Consider the following 26,780-nt stretch of genomic DNA (forward strand, 5'->3'; position numbering starts at 1 on the left):
AAAGGAGAAAAGACATCTTAAAAGTGAAAAGCGAGGTACAAGGAGTGTGTTCCAGAGGTTGGAATCTTGTCATCAGAAGACATTGTCAATAACATTGGAGTTCTTAAAATTTGGAGTATACACACAGCCAGAATTAGAAGCGTACAGACATCTCAGTTGTAGATCTGGAGTTGATTGAAAAGATAGGGAGGAATGAGGGCTAGGAGGGATTTGGAAATGAGGATGAGAAGTTCAAAACCAAAATGCTGCTTGACAGCAACCAATGTTGGTCAGCAGTACAGTATTAATAGAGGACTGGGACTTTCTGCAAGGTAAAACAGCAGACCATAAGATGATTTCAAGCTAACAAATTGTAAAATGTGGCACACCAGCCAGAAGTATAGCAGAAGAGTCAAGGATGAGGCAACAAAAACATGACTGAGGGTTTCAGCAACAGATGAGCTGAAACAGGAGCTGACGTCACCAGAGATGGAAATAGAATGTGCTGACATGAATATTCAACAGTTTATTAACATTATAAATATTATTAATGGAACATTGTTTGTTTTTAAAATGATAACATCTACCATTCATGCTTAATTCAAATCAAATAGAAAATGCTTCCCCCAGCTTCCAACCTCCTAATTTAAAGGAACACAAAACTTGCAGGAAATTTGGTGAAGAACTGCTTAAAAAAAATCACAGTTAAGAATTTAGCTTTGGGTGTCGAAATCAAAAACGGCTCCAGATTACCCCCACTGATGCTGCCTGCCCTTACCTGCTTTATGGAGTGACAGCATCCATCCGCTGGAACCATTCAACATCCTCCCCTCTCCTCTTCGTGTTCTGTTGCCATGGTTCCCCGTCGCCATGGTGCTGTCACTCAGGGTAACTGCATCGTTGTGGCCGGGCTGCAATCAGCACGCAGGCGCACTCGCCGCCCGAGCAGCGGCTTTCAAGATGGCGGGAGTGTGTCAGGCGACGATGCTTTTGGGGCTTTTTCTCCTCCTGGCGGAGAGTAAGTAGCAGGCACTGGACGAGCTAATAATATTTTGTGTTTTTGTCAGGGTTTGACTGTATTTTAAAGTATTGCGTGTTGTTTTTCCCCCCATTCTGTTTTACGGTACTGGGGAGCCAGGTACAAATTTCTCTGTCCGTTAGTTTGCGCTTCAACAGGTTTTCATTTCCCGGTTTAAAGTACTTCAACTGTTTCTAATACGATACTTTATGAGTAACATATCTTTTGAGAAAACAACTGTTCTCCAAGGAACAAGTTTACTTAGAATCCTGTTGTTGGCGCAAAGCATGGTTTAAATGCTGGAAGTTGAGTTTAAGCAGAGGTTGCTACTTATTTGGTTCTGTCACAAAACTAGTTATTTCTAATTAAATGGACATGTTGTGTTGTTTATGGAGATACACGGTTGGATGTCTTCCACCACGATAACTGAGTTGCTAAAAATTGTCTGATTCCAGCTGGGCTTTGTGCATAAAGTAACTCGCTACCCCTCCTGTGGCTCGTTCACTTTATTTTAAAAAAGACTAATAACATTAGATTTCAGAATCCGCATTCACCGACTTTTGCTGCGGGTTTGAATCCTCGGCTGATGCGATGTCGATCTTACAATCTCGGGATACGTGCCAATGGAGTTTGTCGTGGTCGCTTACTTTTTTTTAAATGAAAAACTTTTGTTTCCGGGGTCCTTAATAAAAATAAAACTAGTAAATGAACATGCGACTTTACTGTTGATTTGGATTACGGGACACTAGCCAGAGCCGCATTTCTTTCACAAATGTCATAAGTGAAACTGGTACAAAAAGTTCACGAAAGCTTCAAGCAGAAAGCATCTGCGTAGCGAATACACTTCAGAAGATCGTTGATGAGTGGTTACCAATGCGCAGCGTTAACCAATTCTCTCGCTTTGAAAGACGCTGTCTTCCAAGCAGTACGTTTCCTACATTTTGTATATTTTTAATTATTCCCCTTTCCATTATTGTTACAATAACGTACTGTGTGACTGCTGTGGATGAAGATATGTCCGTCAATCTAAAAGTTTTAGTTATGCTACTACACAAAACTTAGTTTTTCTTTATCTTGATGACACAAAATGTCATTCATAAAACAGTGTAGGTTTTATTTTAAAAATGTGCAGTATGGATGACTTGGTGATTTGTGGAGTTTGTATTATAGTACAAAGAATGTACTGGAGACACTTTTGGTTGTGGTATTCGGTTTCATTCTCTGTTGCTTTTTTTTTCCACAATAAAATGTGAATAATTGCGAGTATGGGTAACATTAATGTGGTAATTATTGGCCCAAATTTGAGCTATAGCCGGGCAGATAGTTTGACTTCTTTCATCTTAATGTAATAGCATGCTTGCATAAGTTGGTAACAGCGCAAGTATCTGGCTACAAATTGGGACAGAGCCCTCTTGCAACAATTAAAAAGTGCACAGGATCTGCTTTCTTAATATTTAAATTGGTTTTGCTAGTTATACTAATGCATACTCAAATGCAGTTTGAGATTATTGTAAAGTGAATTTTATTCTGCACAAGATTTGTACCTAACTATGTCAAACAAAAATCATGTGTGACTCTATTGTACAAGGAATGCGAATCATACAACACCAGAAAAAGCGTTGGTGACTAACCTTCCTTTGATTGTTGTTTCAGTCTGGCTATTTTAAAAGGCAGAGAAAAATCAGAGTTGGGTCTCTGGACCCAAAACATTAACTCTGATTTCTCTCCATAGATGCTGCCAGACCCACTAAGCTTTTCCATCCATTTCTGTTTTTGTTTCTGATTTCCAGTATCTGCAGTTCTTTGGGTTTTTACATGGTATTCTTTCATCCTGCTGGTGCAATGTATTTGGTCTCTGTCTGGTGGAACACAAGTTCTATTATTTTCTTGGGGACTTTGAGTTTGAAGTATATTGGTTGAAATTTGCATTTGTCATTTTAATGCCTATACAGAGTTACTGTAACTTTTCAAAATTTAAGAACTTGCAGTGTAAAACTAGCTTTCAGGATTGTTTTTATTTCCCTTAATGTGATCAAACGATAATGATCTGGTAAAATGGCTGATGTTTCTCTAACTTGATAGATGTTCACAGATATTACAAGAATGGGCTGGCACACTGTCTTTAGGCTGTTCACTGCTTTATGGAGTTTTTTTACCTTTTTGAAGAGAGAGAGATTAGATTAGATTCCCTCTAGTATAGAAACAGGCCCCTTGCCCCAACATGTCCACACCAACCCTCTGAAGGTTAACCCACCCAGACCCATTACCTTACCATATATTTATCCCTGACTAATGCACCTAACACTATGGGCAATTTAGCGTGGCCAGTTCACCTGATCTGCACATCTTTGGATTGTGGGAGGAAACTGGATCATCCAGAGGAAACCCACGAAGACATGGGGAGAATGTGCAAACTCCACACACACAGTAAACCGAGATGGGAATTGAACCTGTGTTCCTGGCACTGTGAGGCAGCAGTGCTAACCATTGAGCCACCATGCTACTGCTAATGTGAAGGTTATACTTTTGCCAAACTGGTATATCACCTTCGCAACATGCCCTTCTTTTGGATTCTCACTTTCAGGCTCACAGTAAAGGAGAACTCTTGTACTCTTCTCAAATATTTAGAGCGAATTCATCATGCCTGTGTTTTTTGTCTAGAATTTGTCACACATATTTATGCATGGTTCTTAGATGTTGTCAAAAGTAATTGGGCCATGAGATCATTCTCTGGCAGGTAGACAATTCTGCTAATTTTCTGTCTGGCTTGTGAACTCATGTAGTTGCACAGTTCCAATGCCTTGCATGACACAGTGGTGTGTTTAGTTCATCATATTTGTGTGAAATACTAATTCTAGTCATTTATAATTGTAAAATAATACTGTTCCTGCTTTTATATAAGAACATTTATCATAATTCACTTTCCAATAAACCCCCCCCCACCCGCCCACCTTCAAAAAGCTGCTATGTTCCATAATTAAATTACATTGATGCTAAGATTGGACAAGAGGAAATCTAACATTCTTGAATGAAGTTTGTGAATCAAAAAGCTAAAATTACATTGCTAATTAAAGAAAAACTCCAGTTAAGAATATCATTCAGGTAAAATTATTTAATTACTTAAAGTATGCTTGTTATCTGATTATTTATTTTATTTTCTGTACAAAAGTACAAAATATCCCATGCTGAAAGTAGTCATCTTTTCATTTTTGCATGTAGTGCTGAGACAGTTTCTGAACTTGGGAATGCTGGTAATATCATGCCGTGAGTTAAAATATTTGTGTTTTTGTGAGATGGAGAGGAGGTGAAACTGAAATTAACAAACTAAGCATTCATTAACTGTTTGCTATTAAGATTTCACCACTTTGTGACTGGAAAGAATCTTTCTTCACAATGCAGGATACGGAGAAATTGTGCATCGCTTCAATATTTTAACAAGGCTAGTTATAAAGCTGATTTAGAGTTTCTTTAGAACAAGAAGTCTTTGTTCCTAGTGGAAAACAGCAATCACGCTGCTAACCCCTCCAACAAACCAGGTTTTGTTTTGGTCAATAATAGCTTGGACAAAAGCAAGAAACGCAGAACTTGATAGATCTATGCACTATACACCTACCTAGAGACTTCAGCAATAAACCTTCATTGTGTAAGAGAACAAACACTACCTACCTCATTTCATTACACAAATTCCTAAAAATATGAATCTTCCCTTTTGGATAACAACATATCTCAAGACTGTTAAAATGGTCTGTTTCTTTTAGTTATAATATATGGTGGGCCAGTGGGCTGAGAAGTGGCAGATAGTTTAATTCAGATAAATGGGAGGTGCTGCATTTTGGGAAAGCAAATCTTGGCACGACTTACACACTTAATGGTAAGGTCCTAGGGAGTGTGGTTGAACAAAGAAACCTTGGAGTGCAGGTTCATAGCTCTTTGAAAGTGGAGTCGCAGGTAGATAATATAGTGAAGAAGGCATTTGGTATGCTTTCTTTTATTGGTTACAGTACTGAGTACAGAAGCTTGCGGCTGTACAGGACATTGTTTAGGCCACTGTTGGAATATTGCGTGCAATTCTGGTCTCCTTCCTTTTGAAAAGTGTTATGAAACTTGAAAGGGTTCAGAAAATATTTACAAGGATGATTCCAGGGTTGGAGGATTTGAGCTATAAGGAGAGGCTGTACAGACTGGGGCTGTTTTCCTTGGAGCAATGGAGGCTGAGGGGTGACCTTATAGAGGTTCGCAAAATTGAGGGGCATGGATAGGGTAAATAGGCAAAGTCTTTTCCCTGGGGTCGGGGAGTCCAGAACTAGAGGGCATAGGTTTAGGGTGAGGGGGGGAAGATATAAAAGAGACCTAAGGGGCAATTTTTTCACACAGAGGGTGGGACGTGTATGGAATGAGCTGTCAGAGGAAGTGATTGAAGGTTAGTACAGTTGCAACATTTAAAAGGCATTTGGATGGCTATATGAATAAGAAGGGTTTTGAGGGATATGGGCTGGGTGCTGGCAGGTGACACTAGATTGGGTTGGAATATCTGGTTGGCATAGATGAGTTGGACCGAAGAGTCTGTTTCCATGCTGTACATCTCTATGACTCTAAGTTGGGATAAGGAGTGCATTTTCAGTATGTAACTAGTGCAGTACTACGGGTATCTGTGTTGGATCCACAATTATTTACAATCTACATTGATGACTTGGGTAAGGGAAACTCTACCATGGTAGAGTTTGTCAATGACACAGAATTATATGTTAAGGCATGCATTGAGGATGCCATTAATATATCAAGGGCTGTAAACAGTTTAAGTAAGTGGCCAAAAACTTGGTGAAAGGAATATGATGGGAGAACATATGAGGTTATGTGCTTTAGCAGGCTTATACTCAGTGGAATTTAGAAGAATGAGAAGTGACCTTATTGACACACACAAGATTCTTAGAGGTCTTGACAGCCTCGATGCTGAGAGATTGGTTCCACACTCTCAAGGGAAACCTAGGTGTTTTCTGCGAGGAAGGGGCCATCAATTTAAGAGAGAGAACTCTTATTCCAGTGGATAGTCAGTCTGTGGAATGCTTTATTGCAGAGACTTGTGGAGGTTGGGGTGTTCAGTGTATTCCAGGCTGAGATGGATAAATTTTCATTTAGTAAGGAAATCAAGAGTTATAAGGAAAAGACAGGAAAGTAGAGTCAAGGATCATTCATAATTTCATTCGAATAGTAGGGCTTACTCTGTAAGCTCTGAATCAAATTACCTGTGCAGGCTCTGACATTGTTAAACAGGACATTAGAGCTGCATGCATTAAGAATGCTACAGAAATCATGGATTATTTTGATCCACATAAAGACTGGGGAAAGATGATTAGCAATAAAACTGTAGCATATACTTTGCTGGAATGTGTACAAGGGTATTTTAGAAAGTACATTGACATCCCAACTAGATCCTAGATTTGGTTCAGTGCAGTGGAAGAGTGATTAATTAATTAAATCTTGTTGTGAGATGTCCTTAAGGAAAACTTGATCATAATGTGGTAGAATTCTTCATTGGGTTAGAAAACAAAAAGGACATGCTCCAAATTGCACAAACTCTAAACAAAAGAAACTTTTAAGGATGTGATATGAATTGTGATCAACTGGACAACTTCATTGAAAAGTATGATATTGAATAGGCAATAGATAAGATTATGATGTTGAGTTAGAGGATCAGTCATGATCATGTTAAATGGCAGAGCAGGGTTCATGGACTGAATGGGCCACTTTTGTTTTCTGTGATACCATGGGTGGTCAGTCACTGAGTCTCACTGATTTATATTCAATATATTTTTAACCTGTTTATTATAAAATAATAGCTTTCATATAGCAATACAGCAATATAGAAAGATGTATCCTAAGCATCAGAAACAAAGATTCAACTTTTATTTTCCCAGCAATATTTTTGACAGACACGCAATTAAAGGGAACTACCCACTCCTATCTTCACTTTAAAACTTCTTCCTGTAGAATTGAGCAAAAATCCACATCATCTAAAATACTGGGCAGTTTTCTAATATCTAAGACACTGGATAAAATTCTGAGCTTAGGCTGCAGCAAACAGAGCCAGAGTGATTTTTGTCCAGGATTGTTGTTAAGTCTGGAATTCCAATTCACACCTCCACTCTAAAAGAACAATCAACCAAACCTAACACTTGATTTTTATACCTCGCACTCAGCACAGACGGTATGGAGCCTATACAGATACTGAACATTCATCTTCAATCAAAATCCATTTACACATATGCTTAACTATCAGGAAGCCAGTTGACTTCAGAAGGAAATAGCAGAAACACTGTGGACACCACAGATTTGAGGGGAGATAAGGGAGCTGGCAGTCTACATAACTGCTTGTGTTATGACCTGAGGTGAGAACCTTTTTTTTTCAACAACAAGCTTCTGCACAAACTGCTTCCCTAAAGGCCTCCAGTCCCAACAAGCAGCTTTGGATCCAAGAACAGAGACTGAATTGGGAAGCCAAACCAAGGGCGTCCTCTGAACAAAGGACATCCGAGAGGGATGATGCCAACCAAGTGCTGTCTGAACAAAAGTTTTCAGATGCATGTTTGTTCTGAGCCAAGAGAACCAACAATCAAAACCTCAGCAACCGGACGCATTTTAAAATTGTGTTCTCCTCAATGGTGAGCTGAAACTCCTGAGACCCCAAAGTTTCCGACCTAACTAGCAGGGAGGGGAAGGTGGGTGGTGATGGAACCCCATGCACGAATGGCAGGAAGCCTGATTAAATTTCTATGATTTAGGTTCTAATAGTGTTTAATGTATTTAATTACTGTCCTCTGTATATTTGTGTTAATTTTCCTGTTTTATTGCATTTGCTGTTATTTCTTGTACAATACTTACCTTTTAGTTATAAATAATCGCAGCAATTACTTTACCCCGAAACACTTCCTTTCTCATTCGCTAAATAAGTCCAGAGTCTAGAATTGGGGATCTGGGGGTGATTTGAATCACCTAAAGTCAGCAAATTACTGATTGGAAACCAGAACCCTACATTTCTGAACTACAAGGTTGCAAGTGTTCATTTCAGTGACATTTTGTATGTCATTTGATATGATTCTCTGTTTTGCGCAGAATCAAACAGGCAGACTAAATCACTAAACTCTAAGAAAAAATACAGGGTTTTTTTCATCCCTATTTACTTGAATTGCTAAGCCATTTAATACTTTTTAAAAACCAAAAGAACTGCAGATGCTGAAAATCAGAAACAAAAATAGAAGTTGCCGTTAAGGCTTAGCAGATCTGGTAACCATCTGTGGAGAGGAATTCAGTTCTGAGGAAGGGTCACTGAACCTGAAATATTAATACTTAATATTTGATAACTTTGTTACCCTGAAGATTTTCACAAGCTTAAACACTGGGCTTCTACCCCAATGCCTCATCTTCACCATGCATATCCAATCCCTCAAGACCTCCATCTGCCATGACCAGGGCCTCCAAGCCCTCTGTTTTTTCCTCTCCAGATGTCCCCAACCGTACCCTTTCACCGACACTCTCATTCGTTTGGCTGAACTGGTCCTCACCTTAACAATTTCTCCTTTGAAGCCTCCCACTTCCTCCAGACCAAAGGGGTAGCCATGGGCGCACACATGGGCCCCAGCTATGCCTGTCTCTTTGTTGGCTACATAGAGCAGTCGATCTTCCGAAATTACACCGGCACCACTCCCCACCTCTTCCTCAGCTACATTGATGACTGCATTGGCGCCACCTCGTGCTCCCGCGAGGAGATTGAGCAATTCATCAACTTCACCAACACTTTCCACCCTGATCTTAAATTTACCTGGACCATCTCTGATATCTCCGTCCCCTTCTTGGACCTCTCCATCCCCATTAATGACGACCGACTTGACACTGACATTTTTTACAAATCCACCGACTCCCACAGCTATCTGGATTACACCTCTTCCCACCCTACCTCTTGCAAACATGTCATCCTGTATTCCCAATTCCTCCGCTTCCACCGTACCTGCTCCCAGGAGGATCATTCCACCATCGAACACACAAGATGGCCTCCTTCTTTAGAGACTGCAATTTCCCTTCCCACGTGGTTAAAGATGCCCACTAATGCATCTCGTCCACATCCCGCACCTCCGCTCTCAGATCCCACCCCTCCAACCGTAACAAGGACAGAACGCCCCTGGTGCTCACCTTCCACCATACAAACCTTCGCATAAACCAAATCATACACCGACATTTTGGCCACCTCCAAAAAGATCCCACTATCAGGGTTATATTTCCCTCCCCACCCCTTTCCACCTTCCGCAAAGACCGTTCCCTCTGTGACTACCTGGTCAGGTCCATGCCCTCCCTACAACCCATCCTCCTATCCTGGCAGTTTCCCCTGCCACCACAGGAACTGTAAAACCTGTGCCCACACCTCCATCCCTCACCTCTATCCAAGGCCCTAAAGGAGCTTTCCACATCCATAAAGTTTTACCTGCACATCCACTAATATCATTTATTGTATCCGTGGCTCCCATAGAACATAGAACAATACAGCACAGAACAGGCCTTTCGGCCCACAATGTTGTGCCGGACATCTATCCTAGATTAAGCACCCATCCATGTACCTAGCCAATTGCCGCTTAAAGGTCACCAATGATTCTGACTCTGCCACTCCCATGGGCAGCGCATTCCATGCCCCCACCACTCTCTGGGTAAAGAACCCACCCCTGACATCTCCCCTATACCTTCCACCCTTCACCTTAAATTTATGTCCCCTTGTAACACTCTGTTGTACCCGGGGAAAAAGTTTCTGACTGTCTACTCTATCTATTCCTCTATCAAGTCACCCCTCATCCTTCGCCGTTCCAATGAGAAAAGGCCGAGAACTCTCAACCTATCCTCGTACGACCTATTCTCCATTCCAGGCAACATCCTGGTAAATCTTCTCTGCACCCTCTCCAAAGCTTCCACATCTTTCCTAAAGTGAGGTGACCAGAACTGTACACAGTACTCCAAATGTGGCCTAACCAAAGTCCTGTACAGCTGCAACATCACTTCACGACTCTTGAATTCAATCCCTCTGCTAATGAACGCTAATACACGATAGGCCTTCTTACAAGCTCTATCCACCTGAGTGGCAACTTTCAAAGGTCTATGTACATAGACCCCAAGATCCCTCTGTTCCTCCACCTGACTAAGAACCCTACTGTTAACCCTGTATTCCGCATTCTTATTTGTTCTTCCAAAATGGACAACCTCACACTTGGCAGGGTTGAACTCCATCTGCCACTCCTCAGTCCAGCTCTGCATCATATCTAAGTCCCTTTGCAGCCGACAACAGCCCTCCTCACTATCCACAACTCCACCAATCTTCGTATCATCTGCAAATTTACTGACCCACCCTTCGACTCCCTCATCCAAGTCATTAATAAAAATTACAAACGGCAGAGGACCCAGAACTGATCCCTGCGGAACTCCACTTGAAACTGGGCTCCAGGCTGAATATTTACCATCTACCACCACTCTCTGACTTCGACCGGTCAGCCAGTTTTCTATCCAATTGGCCAAATTTCCCTCTATCCCAAGACCCCTGACTTTCCGCATAAGCCTACCAAATGCCTTACTAAAATCCATGTACACTACATCCACTGCTCTACCCTCATCCACATGCTTGGTCACCTCCTCAAAGAATTCAATAAGACTTGTAAGGCAAGACCTACCCTTCACAAATCCGTGCTGGCTGTCCCTAATCAAGCAGTGTCTTTCCAGATACTCATAAATCCTATCCCTCAGTACCCTTTCCATTACTTTGCCTACCACAGAAGTAAGACTAACTGGCCTGTAATTCCCGGGGTTATCCCCATTCCCTTTTTTGAACAGGGGCACAACATTAGCTACTCTCCAGTCCCCTGGTACCACCCCCGTTGACAGTGAAGACGAAAAGATCATTGCCAACGGTACTGCAATTTCCTCTCTTGCTTCCCACATAACCCTAGGATATATCCCATCAGGCCCGGGGGACTTGTCTATCCTCAAGTTGCTCAAAATGTCCAACACATCTTCCTTCCTAACAAGTATCTCTTCTAGCTTACCAGTCCGTTTCACACTCTCCTCTTCAACAATACTGTCCCTCTCGTTCGTAAATACTGAAGAAAAGTACTCATTCAAGACCTCTCCTATCTCTTCCGACTCAATACACAATCTCCCACTACTGTCCTTGATCGGACCTACCCTCGTTCTCGTCATTCTCATGTTTCTCACATACGCATAAAATGCCTTGGGGTTATCCTTGATCCTATCCGCCAAGGATTTTTCATGCCCTCTCTTAGCTCTCCTAATCCCTTTCTTCAGGTCCCTTCTGGCTATCCTGTATCCCTCCACTGCCCTGTCCGAACCCTGTTTCCTCAACCTTATGTAAGCCTCCTTCTTCCTCTTTACTAGACATTCAACCTCCCTCGTCAACCAAGGCTCCCTCACACGACCATTTCTTTCCTGCCTGATAGGTACATACATATCAAGGACACGTCGTATCTGCTCCTTGAAAAAGTTCCACATTTCCACCACATCCTTCCCCGACAGCCTATGCTCCCAACTTATGCTCCTCAAATCCTGTCTTACAGCATCGTAATTTCCCTTCCCCCAATTGTAAAATCTACCCTGTTGTGCGCACCTATCTCTCTCCATAACCAAGGTGAAAGTCACAGAATTGTGGTCACCATCACCAAAATGTTCACCCACTAACAAGCCCATCACTTGTCCCGGTTCATTACCGAGTACCAAATCCAATATGGCCTCCCCTCTGGTTGGACAATCTACATACTGAGTTAGAAAAGCTTCCTGGACACACTGCACAAACACCGCCCCATCCAATCTACTTGATCTAAAGAGCTTCCAATCAATATTTGGGAAGTTGAAGTCGCCCTGTGGCTTCTGCACCTTTCCAAAATCTGTTTCCCAATCTGTTTCTCCACATCTCTGCTACTATTGGGGGGGCCTATAGTAAACACCCAACAAAGTGACTGCACCTTTCCTATTTCTGACTTCAGCCCATACTACCTCCAAAGGCAGATCCCCCTCAAACTTCCTTTCTGCAGCCGTTATACCATTTCTAATTAGCAATGCCACCCCCCCTTCCTTTTTTATCACCCTCCCTAATCTTACTGAAACATCTGTAACCAGGAACCTCCAACAACCATTCCTGGCTCCCGATGCGGTCTCCTCTACATTGGGGAGACTGGGCGCCTCCTAGCAGAGCGCTTTAGGGAACATCTCTGGGGCACCCGCACCAATCAACCATGCCGCCCCGTGGCCCAACATTTCAACTCCCCCTCCAACTCTGCCAAGGACATGGAGGTCCTGGGCCACCTTCACCACCAGACGTCTGGAGGAAGAACGCCTCGTCTTCCACCTCGGAACACTTCAACCCCAGGGCATCAATGTGGACTTCAACAGTTTCCTCATTTCCCCTTCCCTCACCTCATCCTAGTTCCAAACTTCCAGCTCAGCATTGTCCCCATGACTTGTCCTACCTGCCTATCTCCTTTTCCACCTATCTACTCCACCCTCTCCTCCCTGACCTATCACCTTCATCCCCTCCCCCACTCACCCATTGTACTCTATTCTACTTTCTCCCCACCCCCACCCTCCTCTAGCTTATCGCTCCACACTTCAAGTGCACTGCCTTTATTCCTGATGAAGGGCTTTTGCCCGAAACATCGATTTCGCTGCCCTTTGGATGCTGTGCTCTTCCAGCACCACTGATCCAGATTCTACTGGTAAGGGTCTTTTCTGAATTTAACCTATTTGTGGCCCCAAGCATCCCATTCTCTGATCATAAAGACTGGAGAATCTGTTAAAGCCTAAGAAATTTCTGTGTTAATAGAAATGAAATTTGCTTCACTTACAAGTGATGCTGACTTCTTTTAGCAGGGAACCTGGCGGCCATAAACTGAATGACCAGATACTTTGGCTAACTGAGCATTTTGGTTTACTTGTTTTCAATCGTGATCAATTAATACTGAGATATTCAACTTGTGTACTTAAAGGAACATTGGCACATTTGGCATGATGTTAACTCAGGTTAAAAATGGGGTCAAGATTGCAAATGACCAAGGTGGAATATAGAAATATATTTCTTTCATACGGTTCAACGCTGATGATTGTAGGTAAGAGTTTTGTTCTCTACCCCTATTTGTGAAAACCCAGTACGAGCTGTTTGCTGCTGCTGCTGTGTTCAAGTTGTCTGATGTGAAGTTGTCAATAAAATGGCTGTTCTACCAAATGTCATGTCCCCATGAATTTATGTTGAAGCTTCCTAATGGACAACTAGGCAATCATTTAGGTTATGGCATTACTTGGTGGTTTTGATTTGAGGTTGATGTACTACAATTGCACCCCTTGTAAGGCAATTGTGGTAAAACCGTCCAACTGAAAATAGTCCTTCTCTGGGGGAATTCTTTGGACGAGGCTAAAATGAAATAGCCTGGAAATCGTTTGACATTTCTAGTGTTGTCATGACAAGTGAGTGTTTTGGTTCAGTTCCAAAAGTGGTTATATTGTGTTTTGTATTTGGCATTTGGAATAAGTTGAGAGCTGGGTTGCATTTAATAAAATTTGAAATCGCATCACGTACTCTTGAGCTTGTTGCAGAAACGAGACACTTTTTGACTTATTTGCTTCCAAAATAAGAAAAACAAGCCGAGTTTTAACAGCGTTCTATTTTATTCGGTGCAAGTTTTCTTGACCTTGTACATATGCGGAAGCTTCATTTACGTTACATTTTCCTGATGCCTTTAATCTACTGAGCTTGTTTAAAAAATAAGTGATACTTGCTGAGTATAACTAGTCAGATGAGTATGTTTTGCTTCAGGCCCCTTCTGATTAACTTAATTAGCACAACATTTGTTTTACTGCTTCAAGTAAATTGTGCAATTCTACTTATTGATAAAACTATCCTTTATCAACATTTCATAGACTTACAAATATGATCTTTTCTCATTTTAAAAGTAACCAAGGGAAAAGGAAATAGTTCCTTTATGAAAATTGCACAAATTGTGTGCATTTTATTGGGAATGTAAATTATCTATAACCAGTTGAAATTGGTTCAGTTGATTTAAGGTTTCTTGGGGAAACAGGCATGATGCTCTTTTGAAACTGAGTAAAGAGGCAGTTGGTCTGGGTAGAAATTGAAATTGCATTAGGTATTGAAATTAATTAGTGGGATTTAATAACACAAATTATATGTAATTAATGAAAAACTAGATATTGAAGCAAACTGAACAGAATATTTTAATTACTAATTCAGAATTCTTTGAAATAAATATCGATGCAGCTTTGATTTGTATGATGAATTGTTGCTTTCCATTTTCTCGGTGGAAATTTGTGGTAGAAGATGTCAAATTGTAAAACTCAGTAAACAACCATCTTTGGCATGAAAGCACTTGTATGTTGGTTACACCAAGACCTAAATATGCATTTTACTTCATTCCTCATTTTTTTTGTAAAAAGTGCATCCAGTGTTTGATCTAAAATGTTACTTGGTAATGAATGGTGCATGTTTAAATAGCTCTATCTCAGATGTTTGCATCAGCATCTAGAACTTGATTGGAATATCTGTCAATCACAAAACTGTTTTGCAATGTCATATGTAATTTTTAAAACTTTGGAGCTGAGAAAAGTAATTTTATACACAATTAGACTGAAGAGAGAAATTCTTGAGAGTTTGTCATTGCCTATTATTTGATAAATGAGTTCTCATGGAAGGGTTCAAAAGAAAAATGAACAACTTGATGAAGGAAGTGAGCCCAGCCTAGTAAGAAGAATGGTGAGATAGAGCAGAAGCTATCATCACTGTTTTAATGTCAAGTTCCCTAACTGGTGCTTCATGATTTGGCAAGTGTTTGGCAATTGCAGCCAGGTGAACTTTTGAGGTGCCAGTTATACACCAGGTGGCCACGTTGTGTCATATCTGTACAGAGGAACCTCAGTTATCTGAAAGACACAGGCAGGGAGTATTTTGATTGGTTAATCGAATGCCGGATAACATTGCCAAGCTTTGGGACCTTGTGATCTTGTTCGGATAATCTGAAATTCAGTTAGTCAAATGCCGGATAATAGAGGTTCCTTTGTATTCTGTTACAGGTTGGCCATATGCTCTGTGGAAGACTGAATCCTTGTTGTTGAGATGCAGAGTCATAGAGTCAAAGATGTACAGCATGGAAACAAACCTTTCTGTCCAACCCATCCATGCCGACCAGATATCCAAGCCCAACTTCGTCGCACCTGCCAGCACCCAGCCCATATCCCTCCAAACTCTTCTTAATCATATACCCATCCAGACGCTTTTTAAATATTACAATTGTTCTAGCCTTCACCACTTCCTGGGTCAGCTCATTCCACATACGTACCACTCTCTGTGAGGGAAAAGTTGCCCCTTAGGTTTCTGTTATATCTTTCCCTTCTCACTCTAAACCTGTGCCCTCTAGTTCTGGACTCTACCCCTCTTCACTCACTCACGCACGCACGCGCGCGCACACACACACACACACACGTTTTTTGTCTACTTATCCTATCCATGCCCCTCATGCTTTTGTAAACCTCTAAAAGGTCACCCTTCAGCTTCTGACGCTCAGAAAACAGCCCCAGCCTATTCAGCCTCTCCTGATAGCTCAAATACTCCAAACCTGGCAGTATCCTTGTAATGCTTTACTGAACCCTTTTAAGTTTCACAACATCTTTCTGATAGGAAGGAGACCAGAATTGCGCGCAATATTTCAACACACGCAAACAAAAACTAACAAACTTAAAAGACCCAGTACAATCCATGGACAAAACCACCGTCATCTACAAAATTCCATGAAAGGACTGCCACAAGCACTACGTAGGACAAACAGGAAGAAAGTTAGCCACAAGGATACACGAACACCAGCTAGCCACAAAAAGACACAACCCTCTCTCTCTCGTAGACCTCCGCACGGATGAAAAAAAAACACCATTTCGACTGGGACAACACATCTATCCTGGAACAGACTAAGCAAAGACATGCCAGAGAATTGCTAGATGCCTGGCAGTCCAACCACAGTGCCATACACAGATCTAGATGCCATCTATGAACCCCTCAGAAAATGAACAGGAAATGACATCACCACAAACCCCAGAAACCCCCATCCAGGAGAAAGATATAAATAGAAAGCAGGAGACAACAGCTTCGCTTCACTTGGAGGTCACCACTGATGATGTTACGTCCCAACTCCTGTACTCAATACTCTGACCAATAAAGGAAAGAATACCAAATGCCGCCTTCACTATGCTATCTACCTCTGACTCCACTTTCAAGGTGTTATGCAGTCCAAGGTCACATTGTTCAGCAACACTCCCTAGGACTTTACCACTAAGTGTATAAGTCATGCTAAGGTTTGCTTTCTCAAAATGCAGCACCTCTCATTTATCCAAATTAAACTCCATCTGCCATTTCTCATCCCATTGGCCCATCAGGTCAAGATCTGTTGTAACCGGAGGTAATCCTCTTCGCTGCTCACTACACCTCCAATTTAGGTGTCATCTGCAAACTTGCTAACTATATCTATTATGCTGACATCCAAATTATTTATATAAATGACGAAAAGTAGTGGACCCAACATCGATCCTTGTGGGACTCCACTGGTCACAGTCCTCCAGTCTGAAAAAAACAACCCTTGACCACCACCCTCTGTCTTCTTTTGAGCCAGTTCTGTATCCAAATGGCTCATTCTTCCTATATTCCATGAGATCTAACCTTGCTAACCAGTCTACCATGGGGAACCTTGTCAAACACCTTCCTGAAGTCCACATGGATCACCTCTGCCCTCATCAAATACTCAGTCAAGTTTGAGAGACATGATTTCCCACGCACAAAACCATGTTGACTATCTCTAATCATACTTGCCTTTCAAAATACATGTATATCCTATTTTCTGTGGCTCCACACAAAGACAACCTTGCTGATCTTTGAGGGGCCCCTATTCTCTCCTTAGTTACCCTTTTGTCCTTAATGTATTTGTAAAACCCTTTGGATTCTCCTTAATCCTATTTGCCAAAACTATCTCATGTCCCCTTTTTGCACACCTGATTTCCCTCTTAAGTATACTCCTACGGCCTTTGCAGAGGGGAACCTTGATTATCCGAATACCAGTTATCAAAAATCAGTTTATCTGAGGAAAATCTTAAGGTCCTATCAGAAACATATCATCAAAGACATGTATCCAACACTGACCGTGTCTTTTGTTTACAGTGATTAAAAGTGCTGTTGAGGACAATCCTGGACTGATGGAGTGTAGACACTGTCTGTAAATGACTGATCACCTTCTCTCTCTCTGTCTCCCCCGTCCCTCTCCCACAAGTGTTGTGTGCAAGTGCGTGTGCTATTTGGAGACTCCTCCACTGCCCCCAACACACCCGCCCCACCGCCCCCCACCCCCAAATAAAAAGGCAGTAGCAGCAGTCTTGTTGGTGTCCAGTCTGTCTGCCCTGGAGATGGGACAGGGTGAGTGGGGGGGGGGGGACATGTTGAATGTGGTTTGGTGTTAGGGGGGGGGGTAGGAATGTTGAATGGGGTTGGGGGAGGGGGGGCGGCTGGGGGGAGCGGTTTTGGGAACGTGCGCACTGCGATGCTGCTAGTCTCCTGAACGGGGAGCAGACTTAACAGAAAACTCTGAGCCCCAGAGGAAAGGCATTGAATCAATTAACCGAATAATCAATTATCCAAATGAAATAGTGACCGTCTATCTCATTCGGAAAATTGAGGTTCGTCTGTGCTCCTCTAAGGATTTACTTGATCTGTCCTATCTATACCCTGATATATGCTTCCTTTTTTTTTCTTAACCAAACACTCAATTTCTTTAGTCATCCAGCATTCCCTCCACCTACCAGCCTTTCCTTTCATCCTAACAGGAATATACTTTCTCTAGATTTTCGTTACCTCCTTTCTGAAGGCTTCCCATTTTCCAGCCGTCCCTTTACCTGCGAACATTTGCCCCCAATCAACTTTTGAAAGTTCTTGCCTAATACTGTCAAAATTGGCCTAACTTCAGCCTTTAGATCTGGTCTATCCCTTTCCATCACTATTTTAAAACTAATAGAATTATGGTCGCTGGCCCCAAAGTGCCCCACCGCTGACACCTCATCACTTGCCCAGCCTTATTTCCCAAGAGTCGGTCAAGTTTACCACCTCCTCTAGTAGGTACATCCACATACTGAGTCAGAAAATTTTCATGTACACACTTAACAAATTCCTCTCCATCTAAACCCTTAACACTATGGCTGTCCCAGCAAATGTTAAAGTTAAAATCCCCTACCAAAGCCATCATACTATTCTGACAGTCAGAGTATTTTCTGTGCAATGTTCCTGTGTATATCTCCAGAGTTGTGGAATTGGGGGTATTTGATTTTTGTCCAGGGACAGTTTCATAAGATAACATGATGAGTTCTAAAGTCTTAAAAATTTCCGTGAATTTCTTTGTACCTTGATGTGTCCCATTGAGTAGGAACTGGGACAGTGTTTGAGATGACCGGTACTTCTTGAGTTGATTTCAAGATTTCTAGAATGAGCTGCCAGAGGAAGTGGTGGAGGCTGGTACAATTGCAACATTTAAGAGGCATTTGGATGGGTATATGAATAGAAAGGGTTTGGAGGGGTATGGGCCGGGTGCTGACAGGTGGGACTAGATTGGGTTGGGTTATCTGGCTGGCATGGACAGGTTGGACCAAAGGGTCTGTTTCCATGCTGTACATCTCTACGACTCTATTATTACTGAGTGAAGACAGATTTGTGTGGTGACTTGATTCACTTGTGGTGTGTCTATTCTGCTATCAAGGGTCACTCCATGATAGGTAGAAATTTGCTTCTGCTGCATTTTGTTTTCTCTCCGGTGACATTTAAGGTGCTGTGTGTCTTGCAGTTTTCAGGATGGAATGCAGAAGTCGTGTACTTGTCTATGTTTAGTTGCAATCTCTAATAAAAGATACATTTAACCATTTTTCACAAGTCAAAGTTTAACATCTCTCCCACATTCTCAAAGGACTTTACCCCAGTTGAAAAAGCAATATTATCAGTGTAAATACATGTTTTTGTAATTATGTGGTAAGCATGCAGAAGAACAAGAACAAAGAAAATCATAGGAACAGGTCCTTCTGTCCTCCAAGCCTGCACCAATCCATATCATCCATCTGAACTTGTCACTTATTTCCTAACGATCTGTATCCCTCCACTCCCTTCCCATTCATGTATTTGTCTAGATACATCTTAAATGGTGCTGTTGTACCTGCCTCTATCACTTTACAGGCACCCACAACCCTCTGCGTAAAGAACTTTCCACACATATCTCCCTTAAACTTTCCTCCTCACCATGAACTCGTGACCCCTGGTAATTAAGTCCTCCACTCTGGAGGAAAAGAGCTTCTTGTTATCCATCCTGTCTATACCTCTCATAATTTTGTAGACCTATGTCTTTCTAATGAAAATAATCCTAATCGACTCAACCTCTCTTCATAGCTAACACCCACATACCAGAAAACATCCTGGTTGAATCTTCTCTGCACCCTCTCTAAAGCATCCACATTCTTTTGGAAATATGGCGACCAGATCTGTATGCAGTATTCCAAATGTGACTGAATCAAAATCCTGTACAACTGTAACAATACCTGCTAACTCTTGTACTCAGTGCCCTGTCCGATGAAGGAAAGCTTGCTGTCTACAGACTTGACCATTTGACCTGCGTTGCCACGTTCACAGTACAATGAACCTGAACACCCAGATCTTTCTGTTCATCAATTTCCCCAGGTCTTTTCCACTTAACGTATAGTTCGTTCTTGAATTGGATCTTCCAAAATGCATCACCTCGCATTTGCCTGGATTGAACACCATTTGCCATTTCTCTGCCTACTTCCCCAATCTATCTCTATTCTGTTACGTTCTCTGACCGTCCCCTTCACTATCTGCTACTCCACAAATCTTAGTATCATCTGCAAATTTGCTAATCAGACCACCTATACCTTCCTCCAGTTCATTTAAGTATATCACAGAGAACAGTGGTCCCAACACTGATCCCTGTGAAACACCACTGGTTATAGTTCTCCATTTTGAGAAACTCCCTTCCACCACTACTGTCTTCTGTGGCTCAGCCAGTTCTGTATCCATCTAGCTAATACAGTTTGGACCTCATGCAACTTCACTTTCTCTGTCAGTCTACAATGGAGAACCTTATCAAACATCTTGCTAAAGTCCATGTATATGACATCTACAGTCCTTATCAACTTTGTCACTTCCTCAAAGAATTCTATTAAGTTGGTCAGATATGACCTTCACAAAACCATGTTGCCTATCATTGATAAACCCATTTTCTTCCAAATATAAAAAGATCTTATGCCTCAGTATCTTCTCCAGCAGTTTCCCAAGCACTGATGCCAGGTGGTCTACGATTACCTACATTATCCCTGCCACCCTTCTTAAACACCGAGCAATTCTCCAGTCCTCTAGGACCTCACCCATGTGCAAGGATATCTATTAAACCCCTAGCTATTTCATCTTTCGCTTCCCTCCGTAACCTGGGATTGATCCCATCTGGACCTAGGGACTTGTCCACCTTAATGCATTTTAAAATACCCAGCACTTTGTTCCTCCTTAAGCCAACTTGATCTAGAATAATCAGACATCTATCCATAACCTCAACATCTGTCATGTCCCTCTCCTTGGTGAATACTGATGCAAACTACTCATTAAGAGTCTCACTCATTTTCTCTGATTCCACGCGTAACTTTCCTGCTTCGTCCTTGAGTTGGCCAACCCTTTCTCTAGTTTTATATGAATAAAAGACTGAGATTTTCCTTAACCCTGTTTGTTAAAGATGTTTCATGATCCCTTTTAGTCCTCTTAATTCCTCACTTCAGATTGGTCCTACTTTCCTGATATTCTTCTAAAGCTTCCTCTGTTTTCAGTTGCCTAGACCTTAAGATATGCTTCCCTTTTCCTCTTAGCTATTCTGTAAATTTCACCTGTCATCCATGGTTCCCTAATCCTGCCATTTCTATCCCCTGCACTCTAATCAACACCACTTTAAAAGCCTCCCACATATCCAATCTGCATTTACGTTCAAACAGCTGCTCCCAATCCACATTTCAAAACTCCTGCTAAATTTTGCTATAGTTGCCCCACTCGTCAATTTAGCACTCATCCTTTCGGACCAGTCTTAGCCTTTGTCCGTGAATATTCTAAAACTTGCGGAATTGTGGTCACTATTCCCAAAGTAATCCCCTTCTGAAACTTCAATCATCTAGTTGGGCTCATTCCCCAACACCAGGTCCAGTAAGACCCCATCCTGAGTTGAACGACTAACATACTGCTCTGGAAAACGCTCCTGAATGCTCCTTACAAATTCTGCTCCCTTTAGACCTCTAACATGAAGTGAACCCCAGTCAATGTTGGGAAGATTAAAATCTCCTATTGCCACCATGCTGTTGCTCCTACATCTTTCCATTATGTGTTCCCATACTTGCACCTCAACGTTGTTACCACACCCTTCCTATTTCTGAATTCTGCCCATATTGCCTCACTGCTTGAGTCCTCTGTGAGTGCCCTCCTTCAGCACAGAAGTACAAAGTAAGTTGACATCAGGACCTATCCGAACCATTGGTGTATTTTTGGAGTACTGACTTTGTCTTATAGGTAGGCCTTCAGAAATGTCCACAGCAACCAGTGGAGTTTGGTATATGGCACGACTAAGGGCATATTTCCAAATAATATCTTTGGCTGGTGAAAGATGCCTGCAAGTGGCTAGAGTCATAGAGATGTAGAGCATGGAAACAGACCCTTCGGTCCAACCTATCCATGCCGACCAGATATCCCAACCCAATCGAGTCCCACCTGCCAGCACCCGGCCCATATCCTTCCAAACCCTTCCTATGCATATACCCATCCAAATGCCTCTTAAATGTTGCAATTGTACCAGCCTCCACAACATCCTCTGGCAGCTCATTCCATATACGTACCACCCTCTGCGTGAAAACGTTGCCCTTTAGGTCTCTTTTATATCTTTCCCCCCTCACCCTAAACCTATGCCCTCAAGTTCTCGATTCCCTGAACCCAGGGAAAAGAATTTGTCTATTTAATCCTTCCATGCTCCTCATAATTTTGTAAATCTCTATAAGGTCACCCCTCAGCCTCTGACGCTCCAGGAAAACAGCCCAAGCCTTTTCAGCTTCTCCCTATAGCTCAAATTCTCCAACCCTGGCAACATCCTTGTAAATCTTTTCTGAACCCTTTCAAGTTTCACAACATCCTTCCGATAGGAAGGAGACCAGAATTGCACGCAATATTCCAACAGTGGCCTAACCAATGTCCTGTACAGCCGCAAAATGACCTCCCAACTCCTGTACTCAATACTGTGACCTATAAAAGAAAGCAAACCAAATGCCTTCACTATCCTATCTACCTGCCAATCCACTTTCAAGGAGCTATGAACCTGCACTCCAAGGTCTCTTTGTTCAGCAACACTCCCTAGGACCTTACCATTAAGTGTATAAGTCCTGCTAAGATTTGCTTTCCCAAAATGCTGCACCTCACATTTATCTGAATTAAACTCCATCTGCTACTTCTCAGCCTATTGGCCCATCTGGTCAAGATCCTCCAGTTTAGGTGTCATCTGCAAACTTACTAACTGTACCTCTTATGCTCACATCCAAATTATTTATGTAAATGACAAAAAGTAGAGGACCCAGCACCAATCCTTGTGGCACTCCAGTGGTCACAGGCCTCCAGTCTGAAAAACAGCCCTCCACCACCACCACCCTCTATCTTCTACCTTTGAGCCAGTTCTGTATCCAAATGGCTAGTTCTCCTTGTATTCCATGAGATCTAACCTTGCTAACCAGTCTCCCATGTGGAACCTTGTCGAACCTCTAACCAAAGTCCATATAGATCACATTTTCTGGTCTGCCCTCCTCAATCTTCTTTGTTACTTCTTCAAAAAACTCAATCAGGTTTGTGAGACATGATTTCCCGCGCACAAAGCCATGTTGACTATCCCTAATCAGTCCTTGCCTTTCCAAATGCATATACATCCTCTCCCTCAGGATTCCCTCCAACGACTTGCCCACCACCGAGGTCAGGCTCACTGGTCTATAGTTCCCTGGCTTGTCTTTTCTGCCTTTCTTAAATATTGGCATCATGTTTGCCGTCCTCCAGTCTTCCGACACCTCACCTGTGACTATTGATGATACAAATATCTCAGCAAGAGGCCCAGCGATCACTTCTCTAGCTTCCCACAGAGTTCTCAGGTGCACCTGATCAGGTCCTGGGGATTTATCCACTTTTAACCGTTTCAAGACATCCAGCACTTCTTCCTCTATAATCTGGACATTTTGCAAGATGTCACCATCTCTTTCCCTACAGTCCATAGTGTTTTGCTTATAGTAAAAACTAGCCTGCATATTTGCAGGAGTCTAATAGCTTTAAAAAAAAATTATTAATGTTTATAAAAAGAGATGTCGATGAATATTTTAAAAGCTGATATCTACTAGGAGGACAAAAAAAAACATGAATATAAATCAGATGTTCTTTCAACATCAAGTCATTGAGATATATAGCACAAACAGACGATTAGATTAGATTATCTGCAGTGTGGAAACAGGTCCTTTGGCCCGAAGAGAAACCCACCCAGACCCATTCCCTTACTCTATATTTAACCCTGACTAACACACCTAACAATGGGCAATTTAGCATGGCCAGTTCACCAAACCTGCATATCTTTGGATTGTGGGAGGAAACCGGAGCACCCGAAGGAAACTCATGCGGACACTGGGAGAATGTGCAAATTCCACGCAGGCAGACGGGAATCGAACCCAGGTCCATGGTGCGGCAGCAGTGCTAACCACTGAACCACTATGATGCCCAACCATTTGGTCCAACTCATCGATGCTGACCAGGTACTCTAATGAATCTAGTCCCATTTGCCAACATTTGGCTCATATCCCTTTAAGCCCTTCCTATTTATATACGCAACTAAATGTCGTAATTGTACCAGCCTCCACCACTTCCTTTGGCAGTTCATTCCATACATGCACTACCCTCTGCATTTAAAATTTACTCCTTAGGTCCCTTTTAAATCTTTCCCCTCTCACCTTAAATCTATGTTGTCTAGTCCTGGACTTCCCCACCCCACGGAAAAGACCATGCTTATTTATCCTATCCATGCCTCTGATGATTTTATAAATATCTATTAAGTCACCCCTCAGCCTCCTATGCTCCAAGGAAAACAGCCCAAGCCTATTCAGCCTCTCTCTATCTCTCAAACTTTCCAACCCTGGCAATATACTTGTAAATCTTTTCTGAACCCTTCCAAGTTTCACAAATCCTTCCGATAGGTGTGAGATGAGAATTGCACACAATATTCCAAAAGTGGTCAAACTAGTGTCCTGTACAGCCACAACATGTCAGAGAAAAGTTTAGGATCCTTGACTTTATGAATAATGTTAAGGGCAAGCATTTTTCTAATAATAGTAATTATTTAAAATGACTCGACCTATTTGTGCTGCGGTCCCGAAACGGGAAGGTTAAAGTGCTCAACTGAACCAATTCATGTGGTTAGATGACATTGATCTCCATTACTCAAATTTTGAAACTGCTAATAATAACCATGAATGAGTTGGTAAATACTCAATGCATTCAGCTGGATTGGAAAAGAAGTCTAAAAGGATGACAGACCAATTTGATAAATCTTTGATTGAAAATCACTTAAAATATCTCAACCAATTATCTATTTTCTAAACAAAAATCTATAAAGCACAGATATTATGATTTCAGAAGAGGAGGTTTAAAGTTGTAGCATCCTATGAAAATTGTTGAAATAAATATGATAGCACATTCTCCTCTTCAGTGCTTGAGTCTAAGACAGCTGTCAATATCTGTCTTTTACGCTCATTCCTTTATTTTGATTTTAAAGAATAGAAGTTATTAATTAACATCAATCTTATTCTTCAGCTTCCATTCATAAATTTATTAGGGTGCAGATAAATTCAGCTTTACTATAAAGAATGACAGTATTCAAACACACCAGTAAACCTAGATACCTCTACAGTGAAAATCACTTCCATTGAATAACATTTGTAATAATAAACTGGTAGACCAGACAAATCACATTTAAAACACAGCCGGTTTATTTAGACATAGTTTGTGTGGTCATGTGCAATGTGCAATTTAATTCATTTGGCTGCCTTAGTTTCTAATCTTGCTCAACTCTCAAGGAATAGAGCCTGCTCCTTGAAGTCTCTGTAACAGTGCCTATCATATTTATGTAAACTATTGCTACAATAACTTAAATAGTGTTATGTATGGAAGGCTTTTCAGGTTCGACCAGAACTTAGTTATCTTTTAACACAGCAGACCAAGCAAGCCCTGTAGTTTCTGCACTGAGATGGTACCAACAATTATCTTCATGACCAGTAGCTCATATAGCGTAGTGATCTGACATGAAATGTATTGACAACCATTTTATTGAGGGGGTGAAATTTGATTAGATAAATGTCAGATCTAAAAGTTGTAAGCCTTCGAGTTTTAAATTTTTTTCATGATTTCTTAAATGATTTGTTTAGTTATAGTGGTGCTTGAAAATATTAAAATTTACCAAAAGTGATTAACTATTTCCCAATATGAGACTTAAGCTCTCATTGTTATGAAGGCACTTTTCCTGTAATGTGAGCTTCAGCTCTCACCAGAATGTTTACATTGACTCATTCCAGAACCTTATTAAGAACTTAGTTTTAGACTGTAGTGGAAACTGAAAATAGCAATGAAATATGCAAGCAGAGAGCATTGAGTTACTCTCCAGGGACGCGCACATAATTTTGAATGTTTCATCATGAGAGTTTTGGTATCAAACATTTAACTATGTACTGGATAAATGCAACAACCAGTATCTACAATTTAATTTTCACATTGGATAATCTTAAATTTAAATAAGCAATTAGTAACCATTAATTTTGCAACTCCTGCTTTCAGTGTTTGCTTAAAAGTTTTGCTTCCATCCTAGGTATAAAGATTGTAATGGTTTATGCAAGTGTGACTTTTCTAATTTTGAAGTTTGCCATTTTGTGATGTAAATTGTGTGACTTGTTTGTATTAACTACTTGTTTTTAACTAGTTTTTTAAAAAGTCCAATTTCATACATTAAAATACAAACTAGTATTATATGGTGCTTTTCTGTGTTGGAAGAGGATTAATAACTTGTATTTTCTGGAGCTATGCTGGCTTCTTCTCAATGTGCAAGAGCCTCCAACAGCTAATGAGGTTTTTGTTTACACTAGTAGAGTTTATGAATGAACAAAGTATGCAATGTAGCACATGAGGCTTTCTTTTGGAAGATTCTGGAATTATTTATTTAGCTAGGGGGAGCACCCATAACTTAATGAAAAACATTTAAGTGCCAATTTGGGGAAGTCTGCAGAGTTCTTCACACATGGATCTGTTAAGCATTTGTTCCTGAGAAGAGGACAAAACAACTTAGGTTTGTTTTAAATATAGATTACCAAAGTGAAGAGTTTAGTAATGCTTCCAGACCAGACGTTTTGGGTAAAAACCTGAAGGATTTTTTATTGTTGTTGGCAAAGTTTTTAAATTCAGATGTATGAAGGCTCCAAGAAGAGGCTGTCAGATTCTCCAGACTGAGTTGATGTCAGTTAAATTAAACCGATAAAGGTGATAGAGGAAGGGATTTTCTTTCTCTCTCTCTCTCTCTCTCTCTCTCTCTCTCTCTCTCTCTCTCTCTCACTCTCTCAC

General features: G+C 41.4%; 1 protein-coding gene across 1 annotated transcript in view; it reads left to right on the forward strand.

The window, feature by feature from the left end:
* Positions 1-902: 902 nt before the first annotated feature.
* jam3b (junctional adhesion molecule 3b) overlaps positions 903-26,780 on the forward strand; it is a 78,547-nt gene continuing 52,669 nt past the window's right edge. Inside the window, exon 1 of the mRNA XM_060846738.1 lies at positions 903-997. Within this exon, the coding sequence (XP_060702721.1) occupies positions 940-997 (58 nt within the window). The 5' untranslated portion in view covers positions 903-939. The remainder of the gene's footprint in view (positions 998-26,780) is intronic.

The sequence above is a fragment of the Hemiscyllium ocellatum genome, chromosome 29, assembly GCF_020745735.1.
Source record: "Hemiscyllium ocellatum isolate sHemOce1 chromosome 29, sHemOce1.pat.X.cur, whole genome shotgun sequence".
NCBI classification, from domain to species: Eukaryota; Metazoa; Chordata; class Chondrichthyes; order Orectolobiformes; family Hemiscylliidae; genus Hemiscyllium; species Hemiscyllium ocellatum.